Genomic DNA, 26,567 nt, shown 5'->3' on the forward strand with positions numbered 1-26,567 from the left:
TAAACTCCTGTCAACTATACAGAACTATCATAAAAACGTGCCAGTAAACTCCTATCGGTTGGGTTGTTATAAATCTAGTCTAGGGTGGGCAACCCTTTTTATAACATGGGCCAGAATAAATTTTACGTTTTTTTCCGTGCCGTAGTAGTTAATTGACGCCTTCTTGTGACTCGTAATTTTTTTAGTCTGCAAATATGAAATAAATAAATAAAAAGTTAATTACTACATTTATTTCTTTTATCGTTTTCGAAAATTACAAAGAATTGGAAAAATAACTATTAATTAGTTATTTTTCCAATTTAATAATCTATTAAAGATCTCGCGGGCCGGATAGAAACTTTTCGCCAGCCGTAGCTGACCCGCGGGTTGCCCGCCGTTGATCTAGTCTGCTCGTGATTCACATAATCGGGCGAGGGTGGCCAGGGCCGGATTTTAGGCGATTGGAGCGATTGGTGCTAATCGGGCCCCGCGTTTGAAGGGGCCCCGCATCACGTCAAAATTTATATATTTAAAAATAGTACATGTTACAAAAATAAATATCTAGGTATATTATTATTAAAAAAACCCAACATATTTCAATATGTAAATTAACAGTTAATTAATTTTGTTATCTAAAGTTTGAGGGGCCCCGCAAAAAAATTCAATCGGGCCTCGCACCTATTGGATCCGGCGCTGAGGGTGGCCGAATATCTAGCAGGCGGCTAACAGCCCACAACCGCTCCGGGATATAAAGTCGCGTACTCTTTACGCGTGTGTCGCTTCTACCAGCTAAACCGTGACGTTTGTGCTATGTAAAGCGCATGCGCCAATGCCTATAATCTGGCTGCTTGGAAGTTGACAGGCAGGCGGATAACAGCCCACAACCGCTCCGGGATATAAAGCTGTACTCTTTACGAGTGTGTCGCTTCTACCAGCTAAACCGGGTGAGGTTGGTGCACTGTAAACCGCATGTGCTAATGCCTATATAATCTGGCTGATTGGAGACTGACCCGGTTTCGACATTCTTCCGCCACCGAATTATTCGAATATACAATAGCAATCTTGTCGTTTTTTTCACACGTAGTATAGAAATTTGTAAAAGATACATAATGCAGTTATAATAAAATATTAATTTTAATTAATTAAAAGTACGTTAAAATATGAAAATTTATATTTTATAAAATTCAAGGGAAGGTCATTGAAAGGTGGAATCGGCGCTTCCATCGCTTCCAATGACGGCACGCCACTGGCTCACACATAACTAATAAGTACCATATCTATTGTGTCACATGCAAACCTTCCAGTTTAAAGTATTTCTTCTGTGGGTAGAAAGTAACAACATTGCTGCTGTCTAATTTTTTGGCATGTCATATAAAATATCTGATATTCTGTTTATCTAAATGGAATATTTGTTAAGTTTGATTTTAAAATCTATTTAAAATCTTTTGAATACAAGAAACTCATTTTATCCAAAAGAAATTTAGCTTCTTATAATTAAATAATAATACCATTAAATAATAAAAGAATAATGATATTAATTTATAAAGAAAGCTATTCCAAATCATAGGTTTTACTTTATAAATTTATTCTCTCCAAATTTTTCTGAAAATGTCTATACATTTCCTTTCAAGATTTTATTTGTACTGTATTAAGATTGTCATCTATACATTTTTTAAAATTAATTCTAAAATCTTTCTTATATATAATAAAAAGTAATAAACATTAACAATTTATTAAAATATTTAAATACTAATGAAGATATTTTTTAATTAAAAAAAACCTACCTATACACTAATACATTAATTTAATATAAATTATTATACAATATTCACTAGAAAACTTGTGATTTGACAGAATTTTATTATATGACTTTCATATGTTGTTATGTAGAACTGTTGCACGTAGGTGTGTAGGTTGTCCACTGCACAAGGGCAGCTAATCAAAAGGGTGAAATTTTGATTATATTTATAATAAAATATAATCAATATATATATTATATTTTATATAATATATATGATATGATATATTTTAAGTAAAATTAATGTTGTCAATAAAATGATACAAAATCCTTCACTTAATACACAAACAGCTATTGAATGTGTTATTAATTCTGCAAAGATAATGGCAGATATTTTGGATGTAGAATCAATTTTTATAAATATTCAAAAAAGAATGCTTGATTATGAAGCGTTCTCAACTAATGCAAAATAAATCTCTAACTAATTAATACAAGATAATTTTAAGATACAATTCTTTTTTTGCAATATTAGCCACTACTCTATTATCCCTCAAAAATTTATGTTATTAAGGATAATAATGAAATATTTAAAATCCATGATATCCCATAATATGCATTTAAACAATGGAAAGAGGAAGCTATCTTAAAACATTGCAAAGATATAACTTGAAACTCAGCAATGATAAAACTCCAAATGATTGTGATATAGATGGCATATGTCATTTTCAAGGAACTCTAACTTTACAATGCTTCATAAAAAAAAGATATATCCACTTGTGATTTATTGAACTTTATGTATAAAAGCAATTTAAATGATAAATTTCCAAATGTTTGTTATTTTAAGAATTTCTTATCACTACCAGTATCAGTGACCTCAGGGAAAAGAAATTACTCAAAACACAAAATTAAAAATTATTTATGATCAACCATAACCCAAGAATATTTAACAGATTTATTCTAATAATATCTATAAGAAATGATATTATGGATAATTTAGACTTGAGCAAATTAATTAAGAATTTTGTGGCATTAAAAACATGAAGGGTACAAATTTTGTCATTTTATAAGGTACTGTACATGATGTCATTGTATTTATAAACTTAGTCTCTACATTTCTTATGCATATGTAATCCAAAATTACTTTGTTATACATTATACACTTCACTTTTCCTATGCAATTTCCTTGTTTCATTTTCTATGATTACTCTTGTCTCTTGTACTTAATTCTATATTATTACACTATAATTATGAAAATGTTTACTTTTTTTAATTACTTTCATTGACTTTTAAAGAAGTGCACATTTTGAAGTTTGCACAAAGGTGGGCTCATATGTACAGGCAGCCAGCCCTGTTGTCATAATATTGTAATTAAAATTTAAAAAGTTTGAGATGCAATTTTGATTATTACATTATTCAAATTACCTTATTTTTGGATAAAAATTTAAGTATATACAATAGATTATATTCCAAATTATTTAAAATCTGAAAATTTTACAAAGAAGCATTTATTAAAAATTTTTAATTAATGAAAAATTTCACAATGTTCTAAAATTCTGTGAAAATTCTTGGATTTCCAGGTTTCATATGTGAGTTGTCTCCATAAAAATCTTATTCTAAGGGCAGATCCACACATTTGGTATTTGGCAAAAGGCAATTATACAGCATTTGACAAAGTGCTTGTCATGTGGACATGTGTGTACACAATTATTTGCCAAGCATCAGTTCATTGTATGATGAATGTTTGTCCAAGATCTAGAAAATGGACAATTTTCAAACAATTTGTGCTGCTGCTTTTGTAGTTATACCTGTTAATGAAAAATAAGTAAACCAGTTTGGCTTATATATTCCATCTGTTCCTACCCCACTTTTAACACAGTTTTGCTTTGTTATAACAAATTCTAAACAACACTATTACTGAGTTTCCCCTTTCCCTTTAATTCAACAACAGAATATTTTCCAACTCAATTACTGTTTCATTAGACCACTCCATTTTGAAAATAATGAGCAAAAACAAGAAAATACACAAATGCAAGCATTAATATATGAAGGCAAATATTCGTCCTCTTTGATACAGTACAATTTACCAACAAAGAGTGGAAAATGGCAAATACTAAACATTTATCATGACTAAACCATCCAGACTACTTGGTATTGGCCAAATGTTTCCTCAACATTTAGCAAATACCATGTGTGGAAATGCCCTAAGGCTAAAATTTTTTACCAAATTAGCCTAATGTCTTTTATGTTAAAGACATTAGAAACATAATGATAAGCATCTAAGGGGATTTTTTCCAGAAATTTATTTTTTACTTTGTAATTTATTCTTGTGAAATATCTTTTAAGACTGTACTACAATTTGATTTTCCAATATGCAAAAAACTTCTGCATACCATAGAGATTGCATTAATTACTTTCCTTGAGATTTCTTTGGAAAGGAGTCTTATCAAGTGCTTTCAAGCACTTAATAAGATCATTAAGTATGTTCACTGGTTTATGGACTTAATCCTAAATTTGGATTATACTGTTTTTGGAATAATTAGCAATGCCGGCTAATCAATACAATCAAACACTCATAAGCCTTACTAAGGCAAGAGTCAGATATTTGAATTTCTGATGGAATGCAAAAAGGAAAAAGTGCTCTCTATATCATTCTTCCGAATTCAACTCCCACCAGGTAATGAACCATTGCTTGGTAAGGTGCAGAGTATGTGCTTGAATAGGGCCATCCGCACACCAATATCGCAGAACTAATCCGGATCAAGAATGCACATTTTGATAAGAGCCCCTATACCTTATCTCAAGAGAATGCTAGGCTAGTAGCCATACAAGAAAGACTAACAAACACCCTAAGGAAGCACTATCAACAGAAACTCCAATAGATCCGAAGGAAGCATACACCCCAGAAACTGCAACAACCCACATTTCCATACGTCATTTGAGACAACTTAAGGTTACCAACTTACGTTGTTAAAGTCTTGAGCTTAGGACCTAAATTGGCACCACCTCCAACCACACAAGACTTAAACCCTATCCCCGAATTGGAATCTCTGCTAGTAGGGTTACCAGATATAGATAAAGAATACTACCGGTGGAAGGCCACACACAAGCTTAAAAAATCCACCCAACCGCAAGAAATGAAACACTTGAGATCTAATTTGGAGCACACGAGAAGATGGATGCAACAGAACAAAGTCACATTGGTCAGAGCTGACAAGACCAAATTCATCGTCCTCATGAAATGTGATACATACAATCGCCTATTAGAGGAGCATATACACTGCACCCAGTGTACCATTGTAAGCAGCAATGCTATTGACAGCTTACAGGCGAGAGTTAAACATTCACCAGTGTACGAAGCTCGCCAAACACCTTGAGTTTAAGAATATCACAACTGAATCTCCAGATACTCTCGGATGTTCACCTTTGTGAAAATCCATAAACCTGGACAACAGCTATGACCAGTTATAGATAAAGCCAGGGCACCAACAATTAAACTGGAGAAGCTCACACATAGGCTACTTTTGCCCCACTTGAAAGGATATGCTCTGACCAACCCAGCAGATCTATTACCCCTCCTCAAGGAAATATCAGCACCTCATGAGTTCATAATGGTTTAGACTAAGTCTCTTTACCCATCTATTACACTCTCACCAACATTTTGCACCATTGGTGATGTACTTTTCAACATTGTAAACGATAGCAATATGCACCGACAGATACTAGAATTGGCGTATCTATTATGTTACAATTCCTTTTCCCAATTCAAAGGCATTACATAAACCCAAAGGAGAGGCATCCCCATGGGTAGCCGCATCGCAGGAGACCTTTGTGAGATGGTGGTTAGGCAATTGGAATCCAAGATCATCCATGAGCATTTACCCAACATCATGCTGTACAAAAGGTACATCGACGATATTCTCATCTTATGGAAGGTAAAGCCAGACATATCAGCATTTGTTGATTCATTCAACAACAACCCATATGGATTGACCTTCGAGATAGATCAGGCTCATGCTTCCGAGGCCCATTTCCTCGACATCAACATCAAGTTCAAGGAAACAATAATCCACATGGAGGTATACCGTAAACCGGGGTCAGAACACCTCTATATACTGGTAAGATCATTTGACCCTCCCCATTATAAAATGGCTGCCTTTAACACGTTAATTAACAGGGCACACATGCACTCGTCTTCTCAGATAGCTCTCTGGGCTAAGCTGAAGCATATTGAGCATATAGTCATAGAACATAGTTACCCTGCACTCACACGTAAACTGATCTGCAGTTGGCACTGCTGCCAAGAACTAGACCCAACCCAAGCATCCAATGAAGTTCCACCTAATATCATCCCTGTTACATACAACCCATATCCTAAATCGCTATACACTGCAACAGCTAAGAAAAAGAATATTCGCATCGCATATAGAAGATGTGCAACAATATTTGACATTTTACGGAACGAAAAGACACCCCCAACAAAGAAAGACTCCCAGGTGTATACTCCATCCCGATCAAGGACCATAGATGCAATAGGAACCTGGTCTACATAGGATCTACCAAGTGCTCCCTAGCAGTGAGAAAGAGCGCACAGCGTATATTCTAGATACAAGAACCACCTCTGCTCTAGCCATCTACGCCTCAGACCCAGATGTAGAACCAATGTTCAATCAAGTGAAGGTGATCCACACTATGCAACATGTACACCATCTCGGATGGCTGGAATCTACTTACATCTGCATGGCTACACTCAAAAATGGTAATTACATTAACCATAAGGATGAAATTACTCTTTCAACAGCCTGGCATGCACTCTTACACAAGAATCTATGATAATCTACAACAGTTAAAGGGCGCATGCCTGAAAGTCGTCATCAATATGCACGCAAACGAGTTCCAATTGGTGTTCCAATTAAATCTGATTTGAATCGCATTCAGTCAGGAGTTACACATTACCTGAGGAAAAACCTAAGAGGTTCGAAAATGTTTGTAACGATTATTTTTGTTTGTTGGAGACGCACACTGGTAACAGGCTCACTGGTATGTTTGTTTTACTTTACTCCAGTGTAGTAATACTGTTTTTGGAATCCTGTATTAATTCACTGATCTGATTTCATGCTTCTTAATTGGTTTATGATTATTTCACGCGGGATTTTTTGAGGCCATCACATACATGTTTAAGAATAAGATTCTTTCACTCTCATTTTAATGGCTCATTGTGGTCAGGCCTGAAATATCTCAATGGATATAGTGTTTATATCCAAAAAAAAACTGTTAGCATATGTCAACAAATTTCTCAACACTCTTAGAACTTCTTCAGCGAGGTTTAATTTTTATTCAGAATTGGTGCAATTACAATAATTTGAGCATCAGCCCTAATTTAAAAAAATCTGTTCCTTTACTTGCAAAGTTCATATATTCTTAACTCATCATATTTAGTAAAAAAGTGTAATTTTTGTTATTTAATGTCAAGAGTCTTGATGCAATGCTTTATAAAGATGCATTTTCTAATTATGCAGAAATGCAAAACATGAGATCCACAATATCATATCCATCTTTAAATACTACAGTTCAACCTATTGTCATTTATACTGTCAACTGGTAACTTAAAAGCTTTTTGCAAGAACTATCAAAGTAAATCATAAAGATTGCAATGTATTGCATGCCTTGCTATTACTGATGCAATATCAATGACTCCAAACAGTTCAATTGCTTTCTCATCAATTCTTTGTCCAGAATAAGGAAGAAATGCTTTCTATAAATTCAAATGCAATAAGTAATTATGTTTGTCACATTTGATTTTTATCCATTGAGAGACATGATAAAGAATATCTCTTTTTGATAGATTCTAACAGGATGTTATCTTAAATCTCTATCTCTCTATCAAATATTTCCAAGTTTCCATTTTTTAGTTGCCTTAACTGACAATCTTTTGTTCTAAGGATCTAGTATGGTTTATGAATCTAAGAATGATAGTAGTATTGGTAGTAAATCTATGGGAGATATTTGGGAAAACTACAACCTGCCCTGGGTAATATTTACCCAGGGCAGGTTGTAGTTTCCCCACTATAATATTTCAAAAAGCATTTGCTATCATTTGATATGTTTATATCATTCATAATACATCTCTTTAATAAGACAACATATACCAATTGTTTCTGAAAATCAATCTGCTTTGAAAGCACTTGACTCATCTCAGTTTAAACAAGCATTTGAGTGTTTTTGTCTCTCTCTAAACTAATTACCAGGCATGCTTTTTAAGTAAGTACCGTTTTCATATTTAAAAAAAAACACAACTGCAATTTTTTAAATAATTTTATTCTTACATGAAAGCCTGTACCTTAATCTACTTTTCAGCATACAGTGGGTGATCAGTTAACAAACAGTTCAGATAACGAACATTTTCGTGAAAGATTTTTATTTTCATTGTCAGACAACAAACACAAGAAGCAACATAAAATATTGAATACCAACTGGTCTTCCCTTGTCTCCAGGTGACAATTTGAAACTTTTTGGAGTTCTGGAGATGTCAACATTGACACTCAACCTGATACTGATTGGATAGTATTCCTCTGAATTTCAAAACTCTCCCTTGTAATTCCAGCTTTTTGTTTACCTTTCTGACAAATAATTTTTTATAGTCTTCATGAGACTGTCAGACAGGTACTCATTAAGTTTTGCGTCGGTTTTTATTTACAAAAGGCGAGAGTTTAACTGTCCCATCAGATATTCGTTAATGTTTTAAAACCAAATTTCAAATTTCATCTGGGCCTTGAATTTAAATAATTTTTTGTGCGCTAGTTGATTTCTGTTCTCTGAATTTTTGTAATTGCTTTTCTGAACTTATTATTTAAAAAAGAAACTGATAATATTATGGAGCATAAAAAGAGTGGAGTGTCAAGAACTGCACTCACTGTAGAAACCAAGCAAGGTATAATAGCCAAGGTAGAGAGTGGACAGAAGATGTCTGATGTAGACCTCTACAGTAAACACAATATTAGCTATGAAAGATATATCAAGAAGTCTCAAGCAATTAAAGATCTTTTGAGGAAATGGGAGGATGTCAGAACAACAGGCATCCAAATGGCATCCAAACCAGAATGAAGTTAATAGGCTTGGAGATCTCTACAATTACAATGTTATTAATTACTTCCAAAAAATCCCGAAGAAGAGAGAAAAGCAATCGACATTGGACAGATTCTTTAACCCCCACAAATGGAAAAAACATCTAATAAAAATGCAAGATATATGTATTTTTATTATTACATATATACTTTCTTACTATGTTTATTTATATTTTTTATTTTTTGGAGTCTCCAGAATGAATTAATCAAATTCCCATAAAAACCTATGGTAAATTGATAATCGGTTAACGAACAATTCAGATAGTGAACAAAGTCTTGAAACGGATTATGTTTGTTAACCGATCACTCACTGTAATTTCCTCCAATATGAAGGCACTTTTCATATCGTACAACCAGCTTCTGAATTCCATCCTCATAGAAACCTTTCACCTGATTTGTAAACCACTGCAGCAATGCATTTTAACATCATCATCATCGTAGTGCTGACTGCCTAGATGCCTTTTCAAGTGGAGGAACAAGTGGTAGTCACTAGTCGCTAGATCAGGGCTGCACATAGGGTGATCAAGTTGTTCCCAGCCATATAATGTGATAAGATCTTGGGTTCGTTGAGCCATGTGTGGACAAGCATTGTCATAAAGCAAAACAATCCCCTTACTGAGCTTTCCACACTTTTTGTTTTGGATGATGAAATCATAAAGTGTCTGTTTTCTTGAACTCCTGCAACTAATTTCTGCACCAAGTCTTCAGTAATGACAGACGGCCGCCCACAACACTCCTCATCATGGACATTAGTGTGGCTATCTTTAAATGCTTTAACCCATTTTCTTACCATTCCATTGCTCAATGTTTTTTCCATATGCCACACTAATCTGCTGGTGAATGTCAGCTGCTTTCATGTCCTTTGCATTAAAAAAAGAATCACCACGTATACTTTACAATCAGCAGAATTTTCAATTGTCTGAGGCATTTTAAACACACACAAACAAACGTAAAATGAACAAATGCTTCCATAATTGCATCTGTGGCTAGTCAACAGATGTAACAGATTCATTCATTACATTCATTTATTTTATTGTAAGGTACCAAGAAATACAAAGGGTACATAACCAGTGCTGTATAACATAACCGGGAAAATACAAACAAGCATGAGTACAATGTCAGAAAAAGATGGGATACAGTACAAGTAACAAATGCATAAATACAATAACATAACACAAAATACACAAAACATACATGAAAAATAAATACAAAGGAAAACGCATATGTACAGAAGTAGTAAAAATAATAAAAATGAAAGATACAGGAGAATATATACAAAGCAAGTGCAGCAAAGAACGAGCAATGCATGCACATATAGTACAAACATGAAACATAAGATGACACAGGGAAATCCAGCGATGAAACTAGGAGAATCCTGGGACGGGTATTCCTGAGGTACGCAGTGAAAAGGTTGAAGAGAGCGTGATAAGTGTCCTCATGCTTAAGCAGACAGTTGAGATTGGGGGAGACCATCTGTAGTTATGAGCCTCACAGAGGATTCTGAGATTAAGTCTTTCACGCTCCAGTATTGGACAGCTGAGGATGTAGTGCCTGCTGCCGTCGGTGATGTTGCAGATAGGGCACAAGGAGCTATGAATATTTTTGAAACGATCCAGGTAGGCAAAGAACCTGCCATGACCAGTGAACATCTGTGTAGTCGTATGGCTGGGAGTATACCATCTGTATTTAAAGAACTCCTCAAGATTAGGGATGAAATCATGAGTAATACTGCTGGAGTTGTTGGTGTTCCAGTCCTGTTGCCAGTCCGAGATAAGGTCCTTCCAGAGAATTGCCTTGATGGTATTAATGCTAATTTTATTATAAGTAATGGAAAGGTTGTTGTTGCCTGATGCTTCCATAGCGAGAACATCAGCTCTCTCGTTGCCATATTCTCCTTGGTGAGCCCTGGTCCAATTGATGTAATAGTGGCAAGAGGAGCTACTGAGAATGTCTGAAATATCATTGGCAATAGGATGAAAGTTTATAGTCTTCAAAAGGGTGACTGCTGAGGCACTGTCAGTAATAATGCGAATCTTCTGATTGTGGTACTGCTCACTGGACCAAAGGGTAGCCAACTTGATGGCGAGCAGCTCGGCCTGGTAAACGGTGCAGTGCTCACCAAGACGGTATTGTTTTGAGGCAATCTCAGTGCCATCACGAAAAATCACAAAGCCACAGCCCACTTTGTTATCGGTTTTAGAACCGTCAGTGTATATGTCTAGGTCAGATTTATCAGAGATATTAAACTAGAAATATGTCGGAGTAGCCAGGTGCCTAGACTGGGCGAAGGGGACGTCCTTCTCGAGAACCTCATGGGTGATTGGAGAATTGGTGGTGATAATACTGCAGCCCCATTTTAAATGCCAGACCTTGGAGTACATAGTGATGAATTTGTCAATGGGAGCCTTTTTAGCCAGGACCTACAGGGAGACGTTAGATGTAGTTCTGTAGGCTCTGGTAATGTGAAGAAGAGCTCTCCTTTGTGCCGCGGTAAGTTTACGTTTAATGTGAATCTTGTGCTCCGCCTTCCCCCAGCTGCCACAAGCGTAGGAAACGATTGGTACAAAAATTTGATTATAGATGGCATTATGAGCCTTGGTGGAGAGGCCCCAGCGCTGTTTGGTGATCTCGGCGAAGGCATTGAAAATCCTACCGATGCAGTCACTGATGTAAGAGATATGGGGATTCCAGAGAAAACTGTGGTCAAGGATGACACCCAGGTACTTAAGAGTTTTCTTGATTTTGATGCTCTGCCCGCCCATCTTGATGGTGGGTACTCTCTTGTATAGGTTAGGCTGGCCAGGAGTGTTGAAGATTATGCTGCAAGTTTTGGAAGGATTAAAGTTGAGCTTAAAATTGTTGCCCCAGTTCAGAATGTTATCCAGGATCCTATTGCCTTTCTCCTCGAGTTCCGCTCTAGTGCGGCCCCTCAGCAGGACGAGAGCATCATCAGCGTAGGCAGCAATCGCATGTTGTCCGAAGCTCTGAAGGAGGAAATCATCGAAGACTACATTCCACAGGAGGGGGCCGATGACAGAGCCCTGAGGACAACCACAAACAACCCTCTTCTGAATAGTATGATTGCCACAGTGGAGAGTAGCAGTTCTGTTGTTTAAGTAGTCAGTCAAGAGCTTGTAGATGTAACAGATGTAGGTACTCAGTGCACATTTGCAGAACACCAACCGTAGCACTACAGCGGTCCTATTTTAAAATGGTACTTACTTAAAAAAACACGCCACATACAACTTATGATGCCAAAGAACAAGAGCTCTGAAGGTAAAATTTATTCCAATTTATTATCCAAATTAGTTTAGGATACCACTTCATCCTTCTAATGTATAACTCAACAAAATTTTAATCTTTGCTGTCTCTTCAAATATTGCATACAGTAGAGCATCGTTTATCCGAAAGCCGGTCAACCGAAAGCGTTCCATTCGGACTGTGGTGCTGAATCGAACATTTTTGATACTAGATTAACTTCTACAGTATAATTTTTTTGTTTTATATGTTTCAATATATTTATTTTGTTTGAACAAAATAAAGAAATAATTTTTAACAATACAATAGCCTCGATTATTATTATAAAAATTTTCGTTAGGCTTAAAATCAACAAAAATTCAACACGAAGCGACACGCAACAGAGAAAAATTTCAACATCGGATAGGTTAATATATTTTTTCGTACATAATCAGTTATCTGAACAACCCCACTCCCCAATTTATTTGGATAAATGATGCTCTACTGTACTTTTGAATTCTGAATATCTTAAGTGAAATGAAAATGTAAACAAAATCATTTATTTACTTTGATGCAATTTGTTATAATTAACCCAACCAAACTGAATGGAGGAATGAGATATTTTTTAAGATTTTATAAATTCAGTAATATAAATAACAAAAATAAATTAATTAATATAACCAATATAGCATTTTTTCAGTCTACAGAGAAAAAGTAAACAAGAAAATAAATTACTTAATTTTCTTTTTCAAAGATAATTAAATCTCAAGCTACTTAAATCTGGAAAATTATCAACATATTCATCAATATTGATTTAAATTATTAATATTTACAATATTATTTTAAAAACATATGCCTTTCATTAGAAGATACAAAACAAGTCATCTAGTAATTCTATTGGTATACCTATATCATTTGAAGTTATCAACCATGAAACATCTGATCTGGTGCTATAGGTACTATGAATTCAATGAAACAAGTTCACAGTAAAGGATTGCAAGTCTACAGTTCAAATCTGTAATCACTGTTTGAATGATCATTATCCTACAAGGAGTATAAGGCTAATATGTTAGTGTAGTAACTGTTTGAAGATCAATAGAAGGTTTGCATTACAGTTAGATGGTTGTATAGGAATGCTAACTACTCCTCATACTAGAAGGAACTAATTAGGTCATAGCCTGACAATGAACCATAGCTAGAACTGATGGATAGAATTAAAAAGTTATAAGAACTACAGCTTGGCAGAGTCTCAGGCAGGGCCCATTTGGCATCCTTTGGCAACAACTATTAATGGTAATAGAGTGAAACAGTGATGAAAAGAACTCTAATTTCCTGTTTATTATTCACAGTAACATGTAATCTGCAGGTAATTTTTTGTTGATAAAAAATGTTTATCATCTTGCACATAAACATAAATAATACTGTCTTTCAGCATTAAATTTATTTTATTGATAACAAAATTAGCAAGTACTTTCAATCAGTACTGGGGAGTCGGAATCACCAGAGTAGTATGTTTTTGGACAGAGTCAGAGTTGATAAAAGTCTTTCAACTCCAGCGACTCTGACTTCAAAGTTTACTATTGGTAAAAATGCGAAGTAAGAAAAATACTTTTTAATTAATTAGTATATAAAGAAATTTCTTAGAAAATGAACACTTTGATAAATGTAGATATCAAAATGATATTAACCCATAAACGCTGTTTCATAGCAAAACATTATGCATATTTCATGTGATATGCTCTATACCAGGGATGGGCAACCTGCGGCCCACGACACATAAAACGTGAATAAATATATCAATTTCTCAGCTTAAGGAAGTATGCAGCAAAATTCAAATGTTATTTTTACAACTTATGTATGTGAATAGTTTTTACCGCAATGAATTTAGTAAAAATTAAAACAAGAAACCGGCTAACAGACACATCGAAACTAATTTAAAACTAGCAGTGACGAATATTTAACCAAATATTTCCAATATATTATGTTTACATCAGTTCCAGTAGCTAAATTAAGTATACCTATGCTAATTTATAATTATATGTGAATAAATAATTCTGATTTATCGACATTTTTTTTCTCTTTCTCTTGTACGCAGCCCGCATCAGTTCAAAAGTCTTAAAATGCGGCCTTTACATAGAAAAAGGTTGCCCATCCCTGCTCTATACTTTCAGAAAATAGTTTTTATTAATTTAAGACCCACCAGTGGGCGAGTGAATAAAACCACTGAACACTTGTAGTTGGTCATAGGATTTCATGAAAGGTAAATGCTTATGGTATCACTTCAAAGCACCAAGCTTGTCTTCACCAAAGAAAAGCTCTGAAGAAAAATTTGACTTTCATTTCAGTGCCATAAATTTTACAGAAATGTTACATAAAAACATTTGGTTATTCAGTGGTGTCTTTCTTATAAAAGGAATCTCAGTGTGACATTTTTAAAAAGGATAAGGTCGGAGTCAGAGTTGCACATTGCAAATTTGTCAAGACAGAGTCAGACTTTTCGTTTAATGACTCTACCACACTGCTTTCAACTTTGCATTGATATCTTCTTCAGGCAATAAAGAATATATTTGAAAATATCATTAACACATTTATTTAAAATAAGATGGAATAACTCAGAACTAAGATGGAAACTTAAACATTATTAAAAATGAGCAAAAATGTCACAATGCCAGGCTGTAATTTTTAATCATATTTTTAATTTATTTAATTTAAAATATGCACTCTCCACCACAAATTAGTACTGTAGTGTCTTGCCCCTGTACATCACACTTTTCCTTTAGCAATAGAGTTGTGCCAGTCATCTAATAATCACTTTCAAGGGAAAAGTTTTGAATTGAAATAATGTAACTTCCAGTTTGCATCAAAAGTTCATATATAGTTAATCAGGCCTTCTGTTTCTAAGATTTCCATATCTGGTCTCAGATTTCATGTATCTAATTCTGTTCTCGAGATTAAGGAAAGAGGGACGGACAGACAACAGTGGGAATTTATAGATCTACAATTTGAAATGGAATATACTGTTGTAGATAAAAGGTTCTTTTTAGCATCAATGGGGGAAAAAATCATGTAAAAGAATCTCAAATTAACAAAAAATATAAAAGAAACATTAACTGTAACATATAGAGTTAAATCTTTTTACAGTTTAAATAGCAAAATCCATCATTCTGAGATTTCTAATATAGGTTTATTACACTCTATATATTTTCCAAGTGTGTGTTATATATATATATATATATATAATGATTCCCATATAAAAATAAACTTGCATTTACTACATTGTCTTAGAACTGAATTTTTAGGGCCAAATGGGTCTAATACACTCCTGGAAAATTTTATGGTATTTATGTTGTTTAAAATGTCCCCAATGTTCAATTAGTCAGTATGAAAGTTTTTCTGTTTATGACCGATCACTATGAAATTTGTACAAGTTCAAATAGTTATTTATTTGCTTTTTGACACATTAGCAATGAAATGATGCAATTGTAAGGACATCTAATAATTAAAAAAAGTATTCTCAAATCTGGGAGAAAAATTAAACAATTCATTTTAAAGCAACACAATCAAAGTTCAAAATTATAAAATGTAATTAGTCCCTGATTTAAAATGGCTGAAATTGGTTTATCAAGAAAATTATTTTCCAGTCCAAATAATTGACTGTACTTGACTTGATAATGGCATGGTACAACAATTAAATGTTAAATGTAATATTGTAATGAGAATAAATATGCTCTTTATAGCAATAATTCATATATTTATTTATGCTTAACTTCAACTTGGAATCATACCATAAGGGCTCAAAAATTGAAAACAAAACTAACTTTCTGCAGAGTTGTTTTATCCAGAGTTATTATTCTAATCTCAATAATTTTAGATTTTTATTTAAAATTATAAAAAGTCACTTTAAATTTTCAGCAATTTAAAATGTTTTTCAAAATTATATTTAAAAAATTTTAATTAAAATAATGTACAGTACTTTCTAGCAAATATTAAATGAATGCAATGAATAAAGATGTTAAAATTTCATTTCTTATAAATGACATTAAATCTGATTAATCTGTATGGCCCAATATCAACATAAGTACTAATAATTATTCTCTCACTAAAATATTCATTTTAGGATAAAATAAATAAATTCTATGAAAAAAAAATATATATATATAAATGAATAATTTGATTATTATGTACTTACTGAACTAATTTGATAATGAATCAATAATTGATGATAAACTAATTTCTTTACTGAATAATTAATTATTTAACTGCAGTAATTTATTATAATGAATCATGATTTCTTACCTTGGGTTGTAAAATACCTTCAACACTGCTTTCAATATTTGTTTCAAATACATGTGCTTTTGTTAACTTTTTGTCCCAATGAGCTGCCAACCAAATTCGGGCTAGAGGGCCTTTCTTAGCCAAAACAAAATGTGCATAAAACATGGTGAGTTCTCAATACAAAACAAACCTGAAATTAAATAATTGAAACTTTTATTATTATAATAATTAATAGTCTAGTATGAATACACAATTAAACTTATTATTAATTTATACAGTTTCTTCTTATTTAAACTGTTATAAATTTTTCATCTTCACTTGAAATGAAAAAGTTTAATTATGTTGTGACTCTTGTGACTCATTCAGTGACTCTTGGTTTGATATAAATGATAATAAACATTAGGTGATTTTCTTGATGTTCTGATTACTTAGAACAAGAAATAAATTTAAAGACTAAAGAAATAAGTTTAAAGACTTGACTTTTAATATGCCCTATTTTATAATATTGTTATAATTAAATTCATTGTATATATGAGTACATTACTAAGGTATGCATGAAACTATGATTTAGATCATGTCCATGATCTGGACAATATTTCTGAAAATTAACTGTCATCTATTAAATCTACAATAACTAATAATCACTAATTAAGCTTGATAAAATGTAAATTATATTTGATCATTATTTGACTTTTAGAATAGATATGCAATTTCTGATTTGAAATATTATCTTGACAGTCTTTCTCAACCTATAGTCTTATTTAACAAGGGTTTAACTACCACTAGTTTATATTTAATAAATTGTAAATGCATCATTCCTCTAAAATATCAGAAAAATAGTTTTTATGTATATTTGTAATTAGCCTCTATTCAGATATTTAGTTTTAAAAAAATCAGCCATTCTTCAAGTGCTTCTAAGTATGGAACTCATCAACAGGAAGACTGCTTCTATAATCAAATTGCATAGAAATGAAACATAAGCTTCATTTCTCAAGGGTATAAATTCACAAAAAGTAATATGTAATATGTAAAAATAAGATAAAACTCAAAAAATTTTAAACTTTAACATTTTTTAAAAATTAAGTTTCTTAAATGTTTTTCTTAAAGGAAAAGTCAGGTGAGATTTTTCTATAAATTAGCAATTCCCAAGATTTGGAGAAAACAGTCTGAGGTCCCTGAAGTTCCCTAATTAATAACATTGTTTCAGGTTCCTTCCAAAAATCCATACAGATTTTGCCATTTTATGAAATCATATTTTAGAATCTTTTAGACCACTAAGAGATTCTAAAACTGTCCACATCTATATAACAACACTATGAACAATGTATTGTTACACTTGATAAACCAGTTTGAACAGAGAAAAAGGACCTGTGGCATGACCTCTGATGTCACCCTCTAAGGTTTTTGAAATGGTTCACCACTGATCCATTGCTTGTTGATTTTTAATGAACCACATTAAGGACAACGAAGCATGAAGCACACTTTAGGATAATACAAGTAATAATACACTTTAAGTAAATGAGCCCATGTCCACTAAACAAAGTGATTTGTTCAAATGCTATGCGAAATGGTATGTCATGGTGTATGGCAGGGATGGGCAACCTGCGACCCGCAGTAATATTTTTTGTGGCCCGTGTCGCATAAAATATGAATAAATACAGTAAAACCCCACTTAATGCGGGGGATGTGTTCCCAGACAACAAAGCACTAAACAAAACAGCATTAAACAAGGTAATTTTAACACAGAGTAAATAGAGAAAGGGGAACATGCGACCAAAAATAAACAAATTTTACTTTAATTTTAAGTTATTTTTATATTAATTTGTATAATAATATATGTTAAATAACACATAAACATGCACACAGAAATGTAAAGTTCATGTTTTGCGATGAAGGTCCTGACTTTTCTGAAATTTCTTTTTTTTTTTTTTTTCAATAAAGTTGTGAAATTTCATTTGTTGCTTTTTTCTTTCCTTAAGCAAATGTTGGTAGCAGAAGATTGCATCCAAAATGTCTCATTTTGCTTTTGCACTCCTTTCAATATCTGGATCATTCACTGCAATTTGATCAATGATTTTGGTTACCGTTACCAAACTTTTACTTAAGGAAATCTGTAGAGAAATTTTTTGGGTTCTTTGTTTTCAGAATTCCTGTTTTCTAGTTCTAAATGAATTCCTTGTTCTGCCAGTTCTTGAAGATCATCATTGGTAAGGCTCTCACCAGAAACCTGCTGTAACCAATATCCTGCTCCTCTACATCTCCTAGTCCTGCTGTATCGATTAGATTGACTTTGGTCAACCTAATGATACAGCAATAGGTTCTTCTCATTGAGAATTCTTGGATACCTTCAGCCATAACTTCTTCCAAACTCTGTTCATGTGTTTATCAGTTAATTCTTGTCATATTGCCTATGGCATTCACGATGTTATATTTTTTCCAAAATTGCACCAAACAAACATAGATTTAAAGAATGTACACCTTTTTCTGACTGGTTCATGTTCATAAATAATCATATTATATACGAATCAATAAAATGCCGCAATAATTTAAATCAGTATAAATTTTGAGCTTTTTTCTAGGCTTTGAGCAGACCGTGTTATATCAAATTAGCATTAAGCAAGGCAATGTTAAGTGGGGCCTTACTGTATACCAATTTTCCAGCTTAAGGAAGTATGCAGCAAAAATTCAAATGTTATTTTCTACAACTTATGTATGTGAATAGTTTTTCTGCAATGAATTTAGTAAAAATTAAAACAAGAAAGCAGCTAACAGACACATTGAAACTAATTTAAAATTAGCAGTGACTAACAGTTAACCAAATATTTCTGATATATTACATTTACATCAGTTTCAGAAGCTAAATTAAGTATGCCTATGCTATATATGAATAAATAATTGTGATTTACCGACATTCTCCCCTCTTTTCTCTTGTATGCAGCCTGCATCAGTTTAAAAGTTTTGAAATGAGGCCCTTACATAGATAAAGGTTGCCCATCCCTGGTATATGGCACAAAACAATATTTGTTAAAATGACCATGTCTCTGCAAAAATGATACAGGCTGTGATTCATAATGAAGTAATAAAATGCTGTCCACAACATTGTTACATAGAAGTAGACACAGGTCAAGTGGTGAAATGCAGGAGATACCTCCAGAAAGGGACTACACTTATTAATTTTAGTTTATAAAATAAACTGAACTTTACACTAAAATGGTTATGTTGTAATGTACTTCTTACTGTCTTATAACGTTAAAAAAAACTTTTTATTCAAAATTGCAAGTATATTCAATAGCTTACAACTATCCTCATAAGGCTGATTAAATTGGAATCAAATTAAACATGATTTTTCATATTAGAACACAACAGGCAACTTTTAAAAAGAAAGAAAAAAAAAAACGTTCCAGCTACATGCCCATGAAATGTACAAAAATTTAAAATTTGAAAATAAAAATTTAAAAAATTTATTAACTTTTATTTTTAATAATTTTTAATTAAAAATATTAAAACTTTACATTACAAAACTTTCACTTATTATCAGGTCTGTTGAGAATTTTTATGGAGCCTGGGGATAGAGCAGGTCCTTTTAGCTCCTTAATCCATTTGCCTTTTATTATTATTTTTTTTTTTGAACAAATGAAGTATGAGTGTTTCTTTATTAATAAATAGTAGTCTTAAAATTTTTTTATTTTGTTAGTAAAAATAGCATTCATTTATAAGAATAATTATGGGTTGTAAGTTTTCTCTGGATGTGGAGGGAAAAAATCCCCAACTCTTGATGGCCCTGCTTACTGTAATCAGAAGTTAGCATATAATTATCATTATATTACTAATGATAAGTTTAAATTTACATACACTGTTAATAAGTGCCAACTGACAAAACAGATAATAATGGTTTAAGCCATGTCATTCCAATAAAAATGTTAGATATTAGCACAATGGTAAGTATCAATTTAAATTAAATCATCCAATCACTAAAACAGTCTTTTTCAACCTTTTTTCAACCATGGCTCCCTTTAAGCTTTTCTCAATTTTCATGGCACCTCATTTTTTGTTTCCATATTATGATTTCTGTAAATCAACATATGTTCTCCTAAAATACATATCCATAATCAATACCTATCAAATGTAAACACGATATTTCATTTTTTGTGATTTACAGATGAAATGAAAAAATTATCGAAGCTTATATATTTTTATTTATACAAGGAAAATTTAGAAAAAAAATTAAGATAATATTAAATATTGAGTAAATAAACAAATGAACAAAAATAAAATTAAATTAAAAACAAATTCAAAAGAAATGTAATAAGAGAAGTAATGAAGTATAATCAGTAAATAATAATAAACCAACCAAGCCACAAAGCAAGTGCAATTACTGATGAATAAAGATGTTTATAAATAAATTTAAAATATTTTATTTCTACTTTTTCAATGTGAATCTTGGTCTTGATGTTCTTTTATAAGTTTTCTTATGTCTAAGTTCCAAATTGGATAGTGATAGCCAAAGATCTCTTGTTGTGACATCCAGTCTGTTTCTGGTTTTAATTAAGGAAATAATTTGCTAAATCCACATTCAACCAAATATATAGACAGAAAAGCAATGAAAATATTTCAACTATTTCTCAGAATTTAGGAATCTCTCGGGTATGGTAAGAGTTTTTACCCAAAAATTTCTGTTATGTTGAACATAAGGTTACAAGGGCTGTTCGGAAAGTTTGCAGCCTTGCCTATATGCGGCGCTGCAATCAATTTAATTTTTGGTGGGAATAATTCAGTCATCTTTGCTAAAGATATGATATGAATTTCCGCTTGATTTGTCATAAAGTTTTTTCACAACAGTTTATCAGATAGTCAGTGTGCACATGCTTTGTCAAAAATGGAAAAAATGGAGACTCGTGCAGTCATAAAATACCTGACGAAAAAAAGGTTGACCCCATCTCAAATCAAGGCTGACATGGATGAAGTTTTGGGAGAGTCTGCTCCTTTGTACACCATTGTGGAAAAATGGACAGCCCTTTTTAAATCTGGCAGAGAGAGTGTAGAAGATGACCCTCGCAGCAGACGGCCATCAACTGCTGTCACTGAAGAAAATATCGACAAAGTTCACGATTTGGTGCTAGCAGATCACCATTTGAAAACGTGTGAGATAGCTGAGACAACAGGCATCTCTGTCAACCGAGTTTACCACATCCTAACCAAAAATTTAGGTATGACGAAGGTCTCAGCAAGGTGGGTGCCACGTCTGTTGACCGCTGAGCAAAAACGTGTTCGCACTTTGATGTCAAAGGAGTGTTTGGTCTTCTATCAGAAAAACCCACAGAATTTCATGTGTCGGTTTGTGACTACTGATGAAACGTGGGTTCACTACTACACTCCTGAAACAAAAGAACAGTCAAAGCAATGGAAACATCACAGTTCGCCACCACCAAAGAAGGCAAAGACAGTTTCATCAACAGGGGAAAGTGATGGCCTCGATTTTTTGGGATGCTAAAGGAATCATCTTTATTAACTACCTAGAAAGAGGAAAGACCATCAATGCTGTCTATTTCTGTAAACTTTTGGAAAACTGAAGAAAGAAATCAAAGAAAAGAGGCCACACTTGAAGAAGAAAAAGATTCTGTTCCACCACGATAATGCACCTGCACATTCCGCCAGAATCATTGAACAAACGGTAAACGAACTTCACTTCCAATTAGTTCCACATCCACCGTACTCACGTAATTTGGCCCCCAGTGACTTCCACCCTTTTCCAAACCTAAAAAAATTCTTGGCTGGAAAGAGATTCCACTCAAATGACGAAGTCATCTCTGAAGTGAACAAGTATTTTGCACACCTTGACAAATCGACCTATTGTGATGGCATAAAAAACCTAGAACATCGCTAGAATAAGTGCATTGCTAATAAAGGAGACTACATTGAAAAATAAAAAAAGTATTAACATTATTTTGTTTGTTGTTCTATTTGAGGCCGCAAACTTTCTGAACAGCCCTCGTAAATGCTTATAAATAATAAAAAGTCAGAATAAACTATACTTCAAAACAACTGGAGTGCTGATATATAATGATAAGATATGAACATAATTTATATACTAAGCCAGAACTGTTTACAAAACATTACATAGTCACTAAATGTGCTCGAATTCTGCCCTCCAGGCATGCGACATAGGAGCCATGTCCCTGCCGTTGATAGCTGTTCCTCTAGAAATAGCCCTGTATATATCAAGAATCTCCAGGTATTTTAGATGTGATGGTAATGCATTTCGATATAGAGCTAGTGCAGGGGTCGGCAACCTGCGGCTCGCGAGCCACATGCGGCTCTTTGGATGTGAAGCTGCGGCTCTTTAGTTCCATACGCAAATATTATTTATACGACCTCCTTCTTCACAATATAGTGCGATGGCTTTCGAAAGGTAAGGTGTTGAAATGTTTCGCTTTGTGCTTGAATGAAATAAATACATTCCTAAATGAAAAAGGCATTAATCACCCTGAATTAGAGAACAACAAATGGTTGCAAAAATTTTACTTTATGGTGGATATCACACCGAAATTAAATGAGCTGAATCTAAAACTGCAAGGAAAGGGAAACCCAGCCTATGTTTTGGTAGAAGAATTGGTTTGTTTTAAAGAAAAATTAATTCTTTTTGCAGAAGATATTCAGAGCGGTAAATTACTTCATTTTCAATTTCTAAACCAATATCGCAATAAAACCAGTACAACTGTTGACATGAATTACTTCAGCACAGTTATAAAAAAAATTAAAGATGAATTTGCTGACAGATTTGAGCAATTCAAAACCAACAAAACCACTCTAGCATTCATAGTAAATCCTCTTAACACAAATAGTAACGAAATCCACATTGAGCCATTTGGAATTGATACTGGATCTCTAGAAATGCAATTGATCGATTTAAAAAGTAAAGCTTTGTGGAGTGGAAAATTTACAGAGTTGAAAAGCAAGTTGGAAGAGTTGGAGGTCCAGAAATGTATGTACGTAACGCAACAAAAGTGGACAGCTTTAAAAGAAATGCCGCGACTTGAGGCACTTATATTCGACGCATGGAATAGTCTTCCAGATTGCTACAGTGAGGTGAAGAAGTTGGCATTTGGAGTGCTGACTATCTTCGGATCGACATATTCGTGCGAGCAAGCGTTCTCTTGCATGAATATAATTAAAAGTAAAGTAAGAAGCCAACTAACAAATGAAAATTTAGAATCGTGTCTGAAACTTAAAACAACAAGTTTTAAGTTGTTTAAAGTGAGCCAAATTTATCGAAACTTTCTAAAACCATGCAAAGCCAACGCTCCCATTGAATTTGTTTGCTCAATTGTTTGTTATTCAAGTACAAGTTAGTGTTGTAAGTAAATGTTTAATTAATAATAAAGACCTTTAATGACAAATTAAAAAAAGCAGAAGAAAAAAAACACAGAACACCAGGTTTTGGGTTACACCCCAGCATACTTAAGTAAATGTTTAATTGTTTTAATTTTTTACTTAAATAATAAGTAATTATCTAATAATGCCATATATATATTATCTAATTTGTTGTGAAAAACACTACTTATATATGAATAAATAGATTAGTTTTTTTTAATCAAAAAACTTTATTTATGCGAGTACTATTTATTGTTGGCAAGAAAAAATTTTGTGGCTCTTTAAAAACTTTGAAATTTTGTAAATTGTAATTTTTGACTCTTCCGACTCAAAAGGTTGCCGACCCCTGAGCTAGTGGAAGGAACGGCAAAACTAGATCGAAGCGCCTCTAGCAGCGATGCCAGGTAACAGAATTGGGGCTACAAAAGTGGCACCAGTGCTGTTTCACCTAGTACTTTTGTACTAATCTAGTATCTTTTTACTTGTTCCAGTACTAAGATACAAACACCATTTTCCTAGTACCATTCGTGAAATCCTAATACCTTTCCTTTCAATTTAGTACATTTCAAAACATTCATTTTTATTCTATTTACTTTGGCAGTAAATAGATGTTTCTATTGCTTCCTCATTCAAGTGCAGCAGTTGAACGTATTTTTTTACAATTAAATTTAATAAAAACTACAAAATTGAGTTCTTACCGATTCCTGCGAAGCACTGTTATTTGCAAAGGAGCTATTTAAAAGCAACAACGATAAAATGTTACACTTGAAAACCATCATCTGCTTCCACCATACAAAAACATTTGTGTGGAAGATTCTGACGATGATCTTACCAGTGATTTTTCAATGTGATAATTTTAAAGTTTAGTACTTCATGTTCATTATTTTTGTTTCAACATTTTGTTCATTTGATTGTTGTTGAGGAATAATAGCATTCTTGCAATATATGAATTTATCTTGTATGAATTTTGTATGTTACATGTAACACTATATTTTAATAAATAGAAATTTGATAAATTATAAATTTATATATTATTTATAAGTATATATTTAAATAATATATAATATATACATACATTCAGCAGTTTACGGTCAAAGTAATACCTGCATTAGTCAATACAGTTACTTCTCGACTTACAACGGGGTTCAGTTCTGCAACTTCAGACTAAGTCGAAATGGTCGTAAGTTAAGAAGTGACTGTACTTAACAACAAAACAGTTAGCCACCTTACACAAGCACACGCAAAAGGTAACTGACTGCAGAACAAAACTAAAGATGATGCAATCAACCACAAGATATATATGTACATGATATATATTTGACGAAAACTATAAAAAATTCATACATTTTAAAAATTTTTAATGAAACTTTTTGTCGTAAGTGCGAATGGTCGTAACTCGAGAAGTGACTGTAGATCATTTTGACTTAATGTATTGATTCTGCACGTACGTATGTCGTATTATCGATATTAATACCGATTTTTAAAAAAACACTATTGCACATTACTGGTTAACTTTGTACCTGGCGGCGCAATAATATGAGTAATACTACAACCGACCATACAACAGTTATTTTTTGAAGTTTTTGTGGCAGAAAGCTGTGGTTCATTATCACAGGAAGAAAACAAGCACCGTGTTCGGTACGTATCCAACCCAAAGATGTACGTGTTTTCCCGAAGTAGTTTTCTTTGACTGCGTACAGGTGGCACTCAACTCAGTTCCACTAGCTCTATAGAAGATGAGCTCTATCAAAGTAAATCTCTACATCTGTGTCTGATGCATAGGCAGCCAAGGCCATATTGCCCAATTTCCTAGTAACTGAATCGTGGTGTTCCTTGATCCTAATCATAAGGGATCTAAATGTAGCACTAATGTAATTGTAGTGATAATCTATTCTATGATTGTGCAAGCTTATCTGATCCAATTTTGCAATTGTTGTATGATTGACAACTTCCAAAACTTCTATTGTAAACAAATATATTTTTATAAAGAAATCTTCTAATAAAGCATTAATTACTACAGCTGACCCTTGAAAATCCGACAGGTATGGGACCAAAGGGATGTCGGATTACCAAAAGTGTCTGGATTACCAAAAGTGATTACATATTTGGCATTGTTTTGCTAGCAATAGCCTACAATATTCCTACATTTTATAAGTAAAATGCTGCCTAGGTTAATATGGAAATGAAATACCCATTTCTGTTAACTAAAACATGTTTATTAAAAGAAATATGGAAGCCAATAAATGTACATACAGTATGTATAGGCATAAATAATACAGTACGTACAGAACTGCTCACGGAAAACACAAGAAATGTGTGTCATCATGTAAGAATTGGGTGGGGAGATTCATGTCGCGACATCCTTCTGTGCAAGCAGACATGTAATGGGACGGGGACTATGGTGACTTTGATAGGAGGTGCGTCGAATTACAAAAGCATCAGATTATCAAGGGTCAGCTGTATATATAAAATATATTTTTTTCATATCCAGAGTTCCTATTATCACTTTGCTGTTGCACAACCTACACTATCCATTATTTCATTGATACTAACCCTTTTTTTTTTTCTAAGTCACAGTAAATTCTATTGATGGCATTGTGATAGTTTTTTGGTAGATGTGATTTTCTTACGATAGATTAATCAAAAATGTGCTCTCTTGTTTATTTCTTTAAAAATTCAATTTGTTAAAGAGAATATTTGTTGTTGTTGAACATAGATCCTTGTTAAATTGCCATAGATGTCTCATCTGTGGCAACATTCAAAGTATCTGCTCTGTTGCTTGTTAACAAACTCTGCCTTGAACCAGCTTCAGCTTTCCTTTGCTCATTTTCTATATGCAAATTTGT

The 26,567-nt window shown here is 33.1% G+C and overlaps 1 protein-coding gene across 2 annotated transcripts in view; it reads right to left on the minus strand.

The window, feature by feature from the left end:
- vtd (RAD21 cohesin complex component verthandi) overlaps nt 1-26,567 on the minus strand; it is a 75,627-nt gene that overhangs the window by 27,347 nt on the left and 21,713 nt on the right. Inside the window, exons 2-3 of one of the 2 annotated variants that reach the window (XM_067269423.1) lie at nt 19,588-19,720; nt 16,372-16,540 (exon numbers count right to left, since the gene is read on the minus strand). In XM_067269423.1, the coding sequence (XP_067125524.1) occupies nt 16,372-16,515 (144 nt within the window). In that variant the 5' untranslated portion in view covers nt 16,516-16,540; nt 19,588-19,720. The remainder of the gene's footprint in view (nt 1-16,371; nt 16,541-19,587; nt 19,721-26,567) is intronic. The other variant, XM_067269422.1, reaches the window with a different exon arrangement.

The sequence above is a fragment of the Centruroides vittatus genome, unplaced genomic scaffold, assembly GCF_030686945.1.
Source record: "Centruroides vittatus isolate TY-2023 unplaced genomic scaffold, ASM3068694v2 contig_350, whole genome shotgun sequence".
NCBI lineage: Eukaryota > Metazoa > Arthropoda > Arachnida > Scorpiones > Buthidae > Centruroides > Centruroides vittatus.